Source organism: Agelaius tricolor, unplaced genomic scaffold (genome assembly GCF_023055355.1).
Source record: "Agelaius tricolor isolate 1412-34295 unplaced genomic scaffold, bAgeTri1.0.p SCAF_7, whole genome shotgun sequence".
Lineage (NCBI taxonomy): Eukaryota > Metazoa > Chordata > Aves > Passeriformes > Icteridae > Agelaius > Agelaius tricolor.
This window is the reverse complement of record NW_027269267.1, coordinates 7,897,717-7,913,113: the sequence shown is the minus strand read 5'-3', so window position 1 is coordinate 7,913,113 and position 15,397 is coordinate 7,897,717. Positions and strand designations below refer to the sequence as shown.

The 15,397-nt window shown below is 37.1% G+C and overlaps 1 protein-coding gene across 5 annotated transcripts in view; it reads left to right on the top strand.

The window, feature by feature from the left end:
• USP9X (ubiquitin specific peptidase 9 X-linked) overlaps positions 1-15,397 on the top strand; it is a 96,296-nt gene that overhangs the window by 68,845 nt on the left and 12,054 nt on the right. For 3 of the 5 annotated variants that reach the window (XM_071430291.1, XM_071430288.1, XM_071430289.1), the window contains 12 exons: positions 412-578; positions 3,891-3,999; positions 4,581-4,727; positions 4,857-5,003; positions 5,813-6,035; positions 8,343-8,563; positions 8,972-9,162; positions 9,584-9,757; positions 11,619-11,760; positions 11,936-12,686; positions 13,195-13,318; positions 14,561-14,786. In XM_071430291.1, coding sequence (XP_071286392.1) covers positions 412-578; positions 3,891-3,999; positions 4,581-4,727; positions 4,857-5,003; positions 5,813-6,035; positions 8,343-8,563; positions 8,972-9,162; positions 9,584-9,757; positions 11,619-11,760; positions 11,936-12,686; positions 13,195-13,318; positions 14,561-14,786 — 2,622 coding nt within the window. The remainder of the gene's footprint in view (positions 1-411; positions 579-3,890; positions 4,000-4,580; positions 4,728-4,856; positions 5,004-5,812; positions 6,036-8,342; positions 8,564-8,971; positions 9,163-9,583; positions 9,758-11,618; positions 11,761-11,935; positions 12,687-13,194; positions 13,319-14,560; positions 14,787-15,397) is intronic. The other 2 variants (XM_071430290.1, XR_011679680.1) reach the window with 2 other exon arrangements.

Here is a 15,397-nt window from a genome sequence, read left to right as displayed (position 1 = left end):
CTATGGCCTTTCTCTGTTTAAGTAGTAGAGTTTTCCGAGTTTTAAATGCCATTATTTGAGTGGTAAAGAAAAACAAAACAAAAAAATCCCAAACAAAACCACAGATGCAAACTAAGAAAAACTCCCCAACAGTACTAGCTGGTGTAACTGTTGCCCATAGTTGTCCTATCTAACTTGTCTCCATAAGTTCATGCTTGAAATCCTCCAGTGAGAAGCACAATTCTGGAAGCTCAAGTCATCCCACACAGTGCTTTGGCTCAGATCTGAGTGTATAAAATACTTGGCACTGATAATCACTTAGTATACAAAGCTGTGGTTTGTGTTTGTGTTTAGTGATATACCTTGGAGCCAGTTGGGTTTCTTGGGATTGTTTTCTGTACCCACTTTGTGCACTCTTGTTTGTTTTCACAGACAAATGCAGGAAATGAACCAGACATGGAAGATGAACAAGTTTGCTGTGAAGCCCTGGAGGTGATGACCCTGTGCTTTGCTTTGATTCCAACGGCACTGGATGCACTCAGTAAAGAGAAGGCGTGGCAGACATTTATTATTGATTTACTATTGCACTGTCACAGCAAGTAAGTTTTGGTCACATCTATTATTTTACAATTCAAAAGGAATATAAAGCCTAAATGCAGAGCAGTGGCTTCAGCCCATCTGAAATTGTGATGTGAAGTACTGGGTGTTTTCAGAAACCATCCAGGTGGAAAGTTGTTAATATGTTATTAAACTTGGTTGCCAGTGCTGTGATCTGTTACTAAAGAGTTAATTTTAATTTTTTAAGTTACTGTTGTTTCATGAATATTCTAACTTTGAGAAATGACAGAGATCCAAAATTAGTGGTGTCTTTAAGTTTTGCAGTATGTTTTAAAGGGAGTCAGATTATGGTGCTCTCAGATGAATGGGGTCAGAATTTGAGCAGAATTTGTGTTTTGGGCTTTTTGACTTCTGGATAAACAGGTTGAAAGATCTTATGTTTAGGAATATTTGCCTTCATGAAGGGATCAAGTATCATCAGAGCATCTCTTTACAGTGAACTCTTTGCACACATTGGTGAAACTGGAGGGTTACCAGAAATACCACAAGCTTTATTAGTTTGCAGCCTGTGGTACAGGGTATTGAATGTTCAGTTTCACTGAAAATACTTCATACTGAAAGTACTTCCATACTTCACTGAAAGTACTTCCATACTTGCTTGTATCACTCATATGGAAAAATAGTTCATACTGTCAGTACAAGAAGCCACCACTTCTCTCATATGCCTATAAAACCTGTGATAAACATAATAATCTCACTTAGAATGGTGCAACTGTTCGTTGTTACATGGTAAAATAGCATAAGCATGAGTGGAAACAGAAGATTGCTTTGTAAATTAAGATAGTGAAGTTGAACTAACCTGCTGAAAAGTTCCTCTTCTGAATTAATGTGAAAACAAATCAGTGTTTGCAGTGCAGAGAAAGTTTAGCAAATACCAGACAGAACTCTGAATATCCTTCCACAACTATTGTTCTCTAATCTCCTATGCTCAATCAGAGAACAATGTGAGCAAAATATGCATGTGAGAAAATATTTTTGGTGCACCATAAAAGACAAAGACAGAAGATGACCAAGTTAGATCTCACAAATAGAATCTTTCCAGAAAAGATCAGATGGATTGTTGTTTTTTCAGAGTTTGACTGGGACTTCTGTTTCCTCAGAGCATAACCATGTTATACCTCTTTACTGAGAAACAGAATGCAAAATGTTTAATACTAAATGCTAGAGTAGTTTTTCTCCTGTAAGGTAAATGATTTTGTAGTGATGTCCTCTGAATGCAAGACCAGCTTAGTTAAGAGGAGATAGCCAAACAATTAGTCCTAAATAATCCTGGAACCCAGAAGTATTCTGCTGATCTCTGCAAAGTGTTTGGTGGCCACATGTATGTGGCCTAAATACATTAAAATTCTTAGTGCTGCAAAGCCATGGCACTTACACCCACTGAAGGGACTGTCTTCTATGAACTGAACAGAGACCTGTGTCCTGGAGCTCTCAGGAGGGCAGGACTCAGGTTGCCAGCCTTAAGGGAGGTGCTTGGCCTCCAGCTCTTCCTCCTGCTGAGTGTGAGTTCATTGTGCAGCTCATGTCCTGTGTGCCAGCTCTGTGCTGTCATCATGTGTCTAAAACAGCATGAGATGCTGTGCTCAGGCAGCTGCATCCCTCTCATGATTTCTTAAGAGCTCTTAGATGGTTACAGCTTCACAGAAATGTAATACTTCATTGTTCAAACACTGCATACTCAGAAACATAAAAGTGTGAGGCATGTCACATTGGTCACATTTGTCACTGAAGGAAAATATCACCTTTGTCTATTTCGTTCTGCCTTCAAGTGCAGAGAGCTGAGGAGTGTCTGTGTGATGTGTCCCAAGCAGTATCTTAAAATAACTTTCTGTGAGATGTTCTACTAAAACATTGGCTCAGCAATCAGACCCCATCAAATCTCAATTATTGTTAAGAACAAAACAGACCAGCCCCACCCCACAGTCTGCTGCAACTCAGAGCAGAGTAGGAGAACTTGCAAAGATAGGGAAGGGTGACAAGGGAGATCAAAGCTCTGCAATGACTTCCATCTGAGGAACAGCTGAATAGCTGGGGGCACTTCATACTGGAGGAGAGATGAATGGTGGGAGGAGAATACTACAGAGACCCTTAAAATCAGAAGTAGCAAAGGGAGAACAAATGGAGAGCTGTGTTTCTTTGTATAAGACCTTCTTGGGCATAACATTTAAGCAGTGCAAACCTTCAGTTTGGAAATGGTTTGAGGGGTTCTTTCATGAACTTGTCTAGTGAGGGCTATGAAATACTGCTCTCGGTAGTTTTCTTGAGCCACAGATTGTTAGAAGCTGAGAGAACATTCTGGAGAAGTGTCTCTGCATGAGTCCTTCTTCCCTTCTTCTTGTGCACTTTGCTTTGTGCATGGTAGCAGAGATGGTGCTCAGCCAGGTGCATCTTTGCTCTCACCTCAAGGTCATCCTAATGTGGCTTTGAAATCACAGTTAACCACACATGAAAAAGCTCTGAAGGGAAGAGGGTTCTTTGGTGTGCTTTCCACTCAGACTCCATGGGCACAAAACAGACAAACACATCAAACAGACACTGCAAAACTCAGTTTTTCATATGTTGAGATACTTCCATAAAATCATTCATTCAGCATTCGTGGTCTCTTCCCACACAAAAAGAGTTGCTCCCAACAGTTTTTACAAGGCATACTGCTCAGACAATTAATCCTACAACTTGAAAGAAAAGGATTTGCCCTAATTTTTTTTAGGTTTTTTTTTTTTTAACTGAAGCTTATCCATTCCTGCATTGCTCTAGTGATTAGATTAGGTTCTGAGGTGAAAAATTTCCTTTAATTATAGCCACTTGAATTTTCAGAAGGGTCATCATCTCTCACATCTTACTAATGATAAATTTTGATCACTTCAGAGATACTCAGCAAACTGCTGCAGTGACACATAAAAGCAGTATTACTGGAGTAGTTCTCCTTTGTACCTGGTTTTACCAGGTACAACTGGTGCTTGATTAGGAAAAAAAAATATTTAGGATTGCAAATGTTTGTGTTATGCAATATTTGCTGTCAGTTGCAAAGGTGTAGTGGCTTGGTGTTTCTAAGTTTCTTTTTCTTTAACCTTTAAATATTTGATTTGTGGAACGGGTTTTGTACTAGAATTCATGCATCTGAAATTTCATTGCAAGGAGAAATAATATGATGGGTAGGGAATAATTAAACTGTTCATGTTTCCTACATTATGTTGAGTTTAAGAAAATGGCATTAAGCAGATAAACACAAATTTAATTAATGTCCTGTTTGGATAAGGAGATTGAATTTAATGTTTCTATTCAATTATTTCCAGAACTGTTCGTCAGATGGCACAGGAGCAATTCTTTTTAATGGCTACCAGGTGTTGCATGGGACAGAGACCTCTCCTTTTCTTCATTACCCTGCTGTTTACTGTTCTAGGGGTAAGTTTTCAGAGATAAAGTCTTCAGTATGGGAATGTATGTAAAAAGTAATAGGACAAAATACCTGCAAGAAAAGACAAATTGCTATTAATAACAGTCATTATAATATAGATGGCTTCTGACCTACAGACAAGCAGCACAGATGATTTCCATTTGAGCTAGATCAGGGGAAAAGGGACTCTTGCATTTTCTGATAAGAGCATGAACAGTAGTCTTTAATGTCTGCATTTGATCTTTGGTGATTGCTAACCTTTAAGTAAAAATTATTAGCAGGTTAGAGAATACCTGCAGTTAGTGCCTTCTCCTACTGGTCCTGCCAGGGCTTTCCAGCTCATGGCTCTCTTGAACATTTGATCAGAAGTTTTGATTTGGTTTTCTTTTTCTTATTCAGGTATAGAAATTGTTGCTAAAATAGTTGAGAAGTCATTCATTAGCAGCCAAATACAATTTTAAACTTGTAAAAATTAAAAATTACCTTACACTTGTTTTCTTCTATATTTGCTGTGAGATTTAGGAGAAGTATGTTGGTGTTGCACTGTAAGTAGAAGCAGTTATAAATTCTTTGCTTTTGGTTTACTCAGAGCACTGCAAGAGAGAGAGCTAAGCATTCTGGAGACTACTTCACCCTCTTAAGACATCTTCTTAACTATGCTTACAACAGTAATATTAATGTACCCAATGCTGAAGTTCTTCTCAATAATGAAATTGACTGGCTTAAGAGAATCAGGGTAAGTTTCAGGATCAGTTTATTCCTGATAATTAGGTTTTTGCTGCAAAACTGTAAAGTTTCTTGTAAACTGCAGTTCTGAGCTTAATGTTTGCTGTTTGGAGTATCCTAACTTTCTCTTAAATGGCAGGATGAAGTAAAGAGAACAGGGGAAACAGGTGTTGAAGAAACGATCTTAGAGGGTCACCTTGGAGTAACAAAAGAGTTGTTAGCATTCCAGACACCTGAGAAGAAATACCACATTGGTTGTGAAAAAGGAGGTGCTAATCTCATTAAAGTAAGTTCAAGTTTTTTGACCTCTGGAGGGGATTTTTTTGTCTTTGTGAGGTTTTGGGGGGTGGGGATTAATTTTTGGGATTTTTTTCTTGTTTGTTTTTACCTATAAATAAGTAAAAAGAAACCTCACATCTTGTGGGTTGTATCCATAAAAATGCTTTTGATTGGAGTTTAATGTTTCCTTTTTTAAAAAAAATTAAATTGCATGTTTCAGTCATAAAGTGTATTTAACATTTTCATTCTTACTTAAGTACTGTATTTAACATTGTAATTCTTATTCCAGTACTTGACAAACACCACACAAAGATAGTGAGATACAGTCTCACTGTACAGGACTGCTTTCCTTCATTACCTCTGTAATGGCTTTCCTGCACATGTTCTTAATTACTGCTATTAATGCTTAGGGCAGGTTTGAACAAATGCATCACATCTGAGCATCTCTTTAATCAGACATGTTTTCTTTGTACCTCTGATACTGTAAAGCAGGAGTGTTGGTTTTTCAGCACTAATTGATAAAGAGCTTTGTAGATAATATTGGTTTTGCAAAAGAAATTTTATACCAATCAAGAACAGTACCGATTTATTTTTAACTTGGAGTGGGGAGATGGGTTTGCAGGGAACCACTTTAGAATGGAGTTCTTCTGTTCTTAATTTAAAAGCTCATTATGGTATTGTTCTCAATTTTTACTCTTGGTGGGATTTTTTTGTTAAGGACCCCTCTGGTTCTCAGACATTCATTTATGTTATAACCATTACTCTCTTATAAAATAATTTCCATGGTAACAGGTCTTATTGTCTTATTTTTTTCAGGAGTTGATAGATGATTTCATCTTTCCAGCATCCAATGTTTATCTACAATACATGAGAAATGGAGAATTGCCTGCTGAGCAGGCCATACCAGTGTGTAGTTCACCAGCCACTATTAATGCTGGCTTTGAGCTCCTTGTTGCACTAGCAGTTGGATGTGTGCGAAATCTCAAACAGATTGTAGACACGTTGACTGAAATGTATTACATAGGTACAGCAATCACTAGTATGTAATACTTTTTAATTATCTATTTTCTACTCCTTAATGTATATATCATGTATAGGTTTTGTTTGTATTATCCACTGAACTAAATGCTGAGTGTTTTAGTTCATGGTTTGTTTGTGGCTGCTTTTAATGCTGCAAAATCAGTTTGCCAGTATAGGCTTTATTTGTTTTTCTTTATGCAGTAAATGTACTGACCTACATTCCATGGTCACATCCAAATTCCAGCCCAAGTCACAGCCTGACCCTTCCTGTCCCAATTTCTCACCTTTGTCCATACCAGCTCCCAGGAACTTCATTCTGTCTGTATCTTCTACTTCAGTCTCATAATTTCAGACTCTTGCTAACCAATCCCAGAGCCTCACCAGGTATCTTCAGCTTAGTTTTAGAGCCAATTTCTTGGTTGCTCACCTGATTTGTCATCATTGCCCATACACAGACACAGGTCCTCTGTCCTGCTTCTCTTTTTAGTTCTGAACTCATTCTCTGCTTGTCATAGTCCTTTTTAAGGTTCTTTTTGGCCTTGTCTCAGCACAGCTCTGCACTGAAAGAACTTTGTCCCTCTCACTAGAGAAAGGTTGTAGTGATTGCTGTCTGTTCAAAAACTTGCACATGTTAGTGCTTCAAAAGCCAATAGTCAAAATAGTGAAACTTGGGCTGATTTTCACAAGGAGGACAAAAGGCTTGTTTTCAGCACTGATTATTGTTGTCATAAAAAAAGCATTTCTTAAAAATTATCAAGCAGGAGGATATTTTCGCCAGCCCTTAAGGGACACTAAAACCATTCTGCTGTAATATTAAGAGGGAAAGGGAATCAACAACCACCAAACAAAATCCAAACACCATCAAACCAAGGAAACCCAAGCTCATATGGTGAGAAAGGCTGGGAGAGTTGGGGTTGTTCAGCCTGGAGAAGGGAAGCCTCCAGGGGTACCTCATTGTGACCTTCATTACTTAAATGTGGCTTGTAAGAAAGATGGAGAAAAAGATTTGTACCAGGGCCTGTAGTTACAGGACAAGAGGCAATGATTTTAAACTGAGAATAGATTTAGATTGGACACAAGGAACAAATTCTTCACTATGAGAATGCTGAGACACTGGAACAGGTTGCCCAGTTGTGGGTGCCTCATCCCAGAAGTGTTCCAGGCCAGGCTGGATGGGGCCCTGAGCAATCTGGTCTAGTGGAAAATATCCTTGCCCATGGCAGGGGGCTGGACTAGATGATCTTTAAAGGTCCTTCCAACCCAAACCATTGTGTGATTTAACAGATGTGTAAACTCAGAGTTGAGCAAAACCATAAGCAACTAAAAATAGTATCCAAAAGTGGAAATTGTCCACTGCCTCTCAGAGTGTCAGAGCTACTTGCTTGAATGGTGCTGTCAGTGGGTCACTTGAGGTTTTTCAGTCTCTTCCTGTTCAGTTCCATCTCAGATGAATAAACTATAAGGGCAGCTTTATGGTTTTCCCCTCTGCCCCATCCTTCTTTCTTCACCCTTTTCTATTGGGAAGCAGTGTATTTCTTATCCCCTCACAGTTAGGGGGATTTCATGGCATTCCCTTCCATTCAAGTGTTTGATAAGCACAACAGAACACCAGATCTCTGTGGTATGTCAGACAGAAGAGAGAACAAATGTATGAGCTGTGCATGCTCTGGGATTCATATACCAAATCTGCTTGTAAATAAATATGCATGCTCTCTTATATCAGAATTATTAATATCAAGTTTTTTTGTGTAAAACTACAGACAAAACAACAGGTTAGCTTAGGTGATCAGGAATGTTCTCAAAGAGATGTGAGGGACCTGAAAGAGAAGACTCAGGAGGAAAAAAAATATACAGCAAGTTATATAGATAGCATTTGCTAAAACTGTTTCCCATCCTGGCAAGAAAAAGTGAGGCTTAAGTGAAATTCTATAATTTTTTGAAGGATTGTAAATTTTTGAGAGTACTATAATTTTTAGAAGGTTTATAAATCGGTTATATATTCTATATTCATTCAGCTGAATTCTTCAGCTAAGAAACTTGCTGGTATTGAGGAAAGACTTCTGTTTCATATATACATAGACTAAATTTTTGCCTCTTTAGTTATACAGTAGAATAAAATGTAGTAATAAGATTACAGATAGAACAGTCCTTCATAGAAGTTGTTTAAAGTTTAGCTATTACATTTTTTGATGGAACTTTGTTTTTTACTAAATTGCAGTATGATACAGACTTACAATAATATGCAACTACCCTTTGTACTGCATGGATGTTTTCTTTATTTTATAACAAACCAGTTCCCTGACCACTCTCTGCTGTTTCCTCGTAGCTTGTGAAGCACTCACAGAATGGGAATATCTGCCACCTGTTGGGCCTCGGCCACCAAAGGGATTTGTGGGACTGAAAAATGCTGGTGCCACTTGTTACATGAATTCTGTCATTCAGCAGCTGTACATGATTCCAGCCATCAGGAACGGGATTCTTGCAATAGAAGGCACAGGCAGTGATGTAGATGATGACATGTCTGGGGATGAAAAGCAGGACAATGAGGTAAATTTAATTATATAAAATTACCTAATCTTTAAATTGTAATTACTTTTTTAAATGAAAAGGTTGTAATAAATTTCAGTTGCTAATCAATCACTTTGATTTCCACTGATACCTGTGGGGAAAATAGGATAATATTTCATACTTGAATAGGTTCACTGCCAGAGGGGCACTTCAGAATATCCAAGTGGCAGATCCAGGGTTTGCAGAATTCCTCCTCAGGCATTTCTACTGGAAAGCACTGCACCTTATTTCAGCCACCACAACTTTGTTAATGCAAAAAAAAAAAGACAGTATTTGGGTTTTCAGCTGAGTATGAAACACCTTAGATTGTCAAATTAAACAAAGGATAAAACTAACTACAAGACAGCTACATATGGAAGTAAATTGCACAAATTTTCTGCTTTTCAGAGCAATGTTGACCCACGAGATGATGTGTTTGGTTATCCACATCAGTATGAAGATAAACCAGCACTGAGCAAAACTGAAGATAGAAAAGAGTACAATATTGGAGTTTTGAGGCATCTCCAAGTAATTTTTGGCCATTTAGCAGCTTCCAGGCTACAGTACTATGTACCAAGAGGGTTTTGGAAACAGTTCAGGTAAGTAGAAAATTGAGTATTGATGTTGATTCACTGGATCACTGAAGTGCAAAAAAGCTAATCATAGTAGAATGGCAACGATGTAAAGTGTAAATTAGCAGAAGTTGTGCAGCTTTATCTGCCTTTTCACCATTCTGTAGAAGTCTGTTAATAAACTATGTTTACAGCAGAGTGGTTCTTTTGAATTTTAGCAGTTTTTGGTAGTGAGACTTTGAATTAAGTATGAAGTTATACGCAAGAGCTTGTTTTCACTTACCAGAAAGTGTCAGGAACAGAACAACAGGTCATATAGTACATCAAAAACCAGTATTTTGGCTCTTCAAGGAGGAGGGGTTAGGAGCTTGAATCATATATTTTTTCAAAATAAAATTGTTGGCGAACAAAACAAAAAATATTTGACAAAATGTGCTTTCATTTTCAGACTCTGGGGTGAACCTGTAAATCTACGTGAACAACACGATGCTTTAGAATTTTTTAATTCACTGGTGGACAGTTTAGATGAAGCTTTAAAAGCTTTGGGCCATCCAGCAATGTTAAGTAAAGTTTTAGGAGGGTCCTTTGCTGATCAGAAGATTTGTCAAGGATGCCCACATCGGTAAGTGTTGAAGATTTAAATCTTTTTTTATAGAAAAACAACCCATGTTTGTGTCCTTATAAAAGTAATTAGAGTCAAGAGTGGGCTTTTTGTGTGGGTTTTTTAAGCTAATAGATTTTACTACCTTATTTTTCCTACAGCTGAACATTCATTTGTCTACAAGTACTTTAGCATTATTGCTTCTACTTCACAGATTGTATGTGAGGCATTGTGTATTGATCAAGGCAGGAAAAGATTATGGTTTTTCATGCTAAAAGTGAAAACAATTGTAGGGACTAAGTGCACTGTAGAAAATTTTAATACCTGGCCAACAATTGTTGCTGTCTTTGGTTTTCCATAATGTGTGTTTAGAGCTGAGCCAAGTAGGAATCTGCAGTTCCAATGAGTAAAACTGTTCATACTCACCATGTAACCTGTAATTAAGGTCAGTGGTGTAGAAAGTTCATCTTTTTCTTAAGACTTCTGCTGTATTTTAGATACTTTTAAATGTGAATACTGAAATTCAGTTTTGTAGAAGGCATATAAGAAACCACCCATGCCAAATCAGACTGCAAGTCTGTAGCTCACTGTTTTGATGATGGTTATTAATGAAGGAATAGAACTCAGTATTGTAAAGTTTTAATTCCCCTGACTTTTTAATTTATCTCTCTATTTGGTTAAAATTGCATGCAAAATTCAGGATGGCTTAATGATTAACTTACTCTTTTTGGCATTTGGCTTTTTTTAAAATTATTGTGTTTATTGGTGGCTTTCTTACTGTCCAGATCATGTATGATTCTTTAACAGTACATATCTCTGTACATTGCCATTGCAAATTCTCTTTATTTTGAAAGCTGATCATTTCTTTTAACCTCCAATTAAAATACTGGAAAAAATTATACAGATGGATTTTATTGTGGTACTCTTTCAACTTCAGTTGATCTAATGTATGAATAAGAGGAATTTGTAAAGTGAAGATTTTAGGTTTCATGGGTTACAGTGAGTGACTAGAAGTGAGTTGAAATACTGCAAGGTGAAATGATAGCACTGATTTCACCTTCTATGCAATGGTAATGAAATGGCAGATCCAGACCAGAAGCAACATGAGTTACCATTCATTCTTTATATTATGTATTATCCAGAAGTATTTCTGTGTTTTTTAACTCTACTGGATTTACATAATGTTACTTATTAACAAAAATGTCGTTTAGGGAGGAGAGAACTGATAGTAACTAAACTGTGGATTTGTCTGTGGCAAATAAAAGCCTGTCTATATTTTTTGTAAGCTATTTATTGGATGAATTAATATTGCTGTTGGTTGAAGTGTTTCTAAATATTTATTTATTCAGCCTTTGAATGCTGATTGCATATCAGGGAAACAAACCCCTTCAGGGTTACACTGGAATAGCTGTGGCTTTTTAAATTTATTCATCACTTCTTTATTTTAAAAACAAAAAGTTGCTTCCAGGATGTATCAGCTGGTTGTCTCTCAAGCATTGCTAGCTCGTTGCTAGAGATTTGTTCACAGATTATATTTAGAACATGATGTCAAAGCCAGTCATAAACATTCAAAGAGATTTTATGAAGATGGTGATTCAAGGTTTTTTAGATAGAAAATAAAAAGGCTTTTTGTTTGGTTTTTTTTGCTAAATTGGCATCTGTTTTGAAATATTATCTTTAGCTGTGATACAGTATTTGTGTTTATCACTTTAATTCCTGACCATAAAAATACAGTGTGCAGATACTGTAATGTAACTGTAGGAAAACTGCTGCAGTAAAAAAGAGTTCAGTTCTTTTACTGCTTACACACTGTAGCACATGTAAAACATCAAAAGTTGAACACATTCCTGCCTTTCTCATACATTTACCTCTTCATTGCTAGGTACGAGTGTGAGGAATCCTTCACAACTCTGAATGTAGATATAAGGAATCACCAAAACCTTCTTGATTCTTTGGAGCAGTACGTCAAGGGAGATTTATTGGAAGGTGCAAATGCATATCATTGTGAAAAATGCAACAAAAAGGTAATGATTCCTTATCTTTTTAATTTGTGTACAGCTGTGATGTTACAGCTGTACTAAGTTCAGTCTTAGTTCATGTTTGGGGAGAAAAATCATCCTTTCATTACTCAGTTTGGTATTTGGTGAGAGTATATGAATGGAAATTTGAGAGCTGGTAACTGTTCACATCCTTTTTTAGGTGGATACAGTGAAACGCTTGTTGATTAAGAAGTTGCCTCCAGTTCTTGCGATCCAGTTGAAACGATTTGATTATGACTGGGAAAGGGAATGTGCAATCAAATTCAATGATTATTTTGAATTTCCACGAGAACTGGACATGGAGCCTTACACAGTGGCAGGTGTAGCAAAATTGGAAGGGGATGATGTGAATCCTGAAAATCAGATAATACAAAACGAGCAGTCAGAAAATGAACACTCTGGGAGCACAAAATACAGACTTGTGGGTGTACTTGTGCACAGCGGCCAGGCCAGCGGCGGACATTACTACTCTTACATTATCCAGAGGAACGGTGGAGATGGTGAGAAGAACCGGTGGTACAAATTTGATGATGGAGACGTGACAGAGTGTAAAATGGATGATGACGAAGAGATGAAAAATCAGTGTTTTGGGGGAGAGTACATGGGCGAAGTGTTTGATCACATGATGAAGAGAATGTCCTACAGGCGCCAGAAGAGGTGGTGGAACGCTTACATTCTTTTTTATGAACGCATGGACACGATAGACAAAGACAATGAACTAATAAAATATATTTCAGAAATCGCTATCACCACTAAACCCCACCAGATTAAAATGCCCTCGGCCATCGAGCGAAGCGTGCGCAAGCAGAACGTGCAGTTCATGCACAATCGGATGCAGTACAGCCTGGAATATTTCCAATTCATAAAGAAGTTGCTTACTTGTAATAGTGTCTACCTAAACCCTCCTCCAGGTTAGTATGGTAGTGTGATAATTATGGATTCATTTTTTACAAGAAGAGTTTTGGTTTGTGTGGCCAAGGATTTATCTAGCCAGTGAAAATTTGGTGTGTCCTGCTTTGAATACTCGTGTCCTTCTGCAGTTGAACACCTTCTTGTTGAATGGTTCATCAGTGGTAACTTGCCAGAATATTTAGCAAAAAATACTTTGATAAACTATCAGCTATTACTCAGTTGCTGTACTAAATCAAGTTAAAATACTCAAGTTTGAGGGCTCTTTTGTTGAAAACAATTCTCAAAGGTGAGATGCTGAATTTGTAAAAGACATATATGTTAGCCTCCAGGTGCCTGTATTAAAGCTTACATTTTCAAATGATACATTATAGAAGCTAGGGTCTATTTTAATCAAGTTTCTTCTAAAATTGGAACACCATATCAGACAAAACAGTAATCTGAAATCAATTAAATTATTAAAAATTGCTTTTACTTTGTCTACATGTGAGTATTCTGATTTTTCTTTAGGACAAGATCATCTGTTGCCTGAAGCAGAAGAAATAACTATGATTAGTATTCAGCTTGCTGCTAGATTTCTCTTCACCACAGGATTTCATACAAAGAAAATAGTCCGTGGCCCTGCTAGTGATTGGTATTTTGTCTTTTAACAACAATTGCAATTTTGGAAGTTTGATGTCTGTTAAAAGATCCCATTTAGATACATGGTGAAGGTGCATGTGAAAAGGGGGGAAATTTGAATAGAAAATACTGGGAAGAATTTGAGCCTTAAAATATCCTGCTGATCTGAATAGTTTCAAATTTCATTTTCAAAAAGAGCTTAATTCTTTTTGAAATTCTTAAATTCTTAAATCTCATGTTTGAAAATGAAATGCTCTATCTTTTAAAAAGAATCAAGGAATGGAAGCTGTCACTAGCACAGAACTAACAGGTTATGTTTTCTGACAAATTCAGGATGTTTTTTACATTGTTTTAGTAATTTTAAACGAAGCTCTTTAGAAGCCATTGTTGCAGCTTATATTTGAATTCTGTTTGTGAAACATGTATAATAGTCTTTGAGACATTGTTGGCAGAGTACTTTATGTACATTGCTATGGGGCCTGTAATTCAAATCCACACTGTGACAAACAGTCCCATCTTACTCGTTTTAGTCCTTCAGCTGGGTTATTCTCTGCTGGGGGGAGGAGTGGGGATTCCTGCTGGTCAGATTGGAGAGAAAATCTGGTATTCATGGCCAGTAGTTTACCAGCTATTAGTAAGTAGCTGTGTAATAATGGCAAATTCATACCCCCAGCAACAACTTCCAGAGTAGCTTAAGTTACTCCTTTTAATTTAAGAGATCAAGAAGAGTTCAAATATTCCTGCTGAAAGGACAGAGTAATGCAAGGCCCTCTCTGAAGCAGATATTTTAGTCTTTGGGTATTGGTTTTTGATTTTGTGAGGTTTTTTAAGGTCTCTAAATGAGACTATAAATTCTTGTTAGGTTACATATTTAGTTGTGTGTTGTACATTTAATCCACCTGTGTTCTCTACTGCTCACCCTCTCCCCCAGTTCCAGTACAGAGACAGTGATGGCTGCCAACACAGGACCTGCTTTGAGGAGTAGTTAGGGGGTGTAATGCTGTCTTAATTCTTATGGGTGATAGAAGTAAAATTAGGTTAAGTTTTTATTTGAAGTTAGGTTTTTAATTGAAGGGTATCTTCTTTTTCTGATTGCTCATAAGAGTATCACTATAAGAACTACAAAGTATCTAATTAGAATCATTTTGTGAACAAAAACTTTAACCCATATTTTCTTCAAACTCTGCAAAAGAACATGTCTACCAAATTCACTCATGTCTGCATTTGCTCATAGCTGTGCCATCTCCTGTTGCAGGTATGATGCCCTGTGCATCCTGCTCCGTCACAGCAAGAATGTACGTTTTTGGTTTGCACACAACGTCCTTTTTAATGTTTCAAACCGCTTCTCTGAGTATCTCCTGGAATGCCCCAGTGCAGAAGTGAGGGGTGCATTTGCAAAACTTATAGTATTTATTGCACATTTTTCATTGCAAGACGGACCATGTCAATCACCTTTTGCCTCTCCTGGACCTTCCAGTCAGGTATTTAATTTTCTAATGAAAAGCTTTTGAAATTTATTCTTACTTCTTCATTATAAGCATTTAATGTAAAGTAAACTCTGGTCTTTGCACTACTGAACAGGATGTAACTCAACCAGTTAGAGTTGCTGTCAGAGGGTTCAGTTTCCCCTCATTTGTAAATCTCTGTGAAGGCTCAGTGAGACCTTTGAGCTGGGAGTGTGAAATCTGCAAAAAAAAAAAAAAAAAGCAGTGGTTATTTTAGTCAAGTAGTGTCTAGGGAAGTGAACCCTTGTTTTTATTTAGAACTGTAAAACAAACAAACCCCCACAAACAAACAAACACACTAACCTGAAAACCTGCAGGAGTTCCCTAGGTTTTAATCCCATGTATCTTGCAACAGTGAAATTGTCAAAAATTGTAACTTAGTTTAGGAGTAGACAGTGAATTGCCTGATTTTACACTCAAACAACAAAAAAAAAGCCTACATCCTATTGTGATACTTGTGATAACAATGTTTAAAAGTTCAACTTTTTTGAGCCTTTGCTTTGTCATGTTTTAATGTCTCTTTTTGCTTACATGATCCCATTTACCTTCCCAGAATGTTTTCACTGCTGTGTCCAGCAAAAGAATTT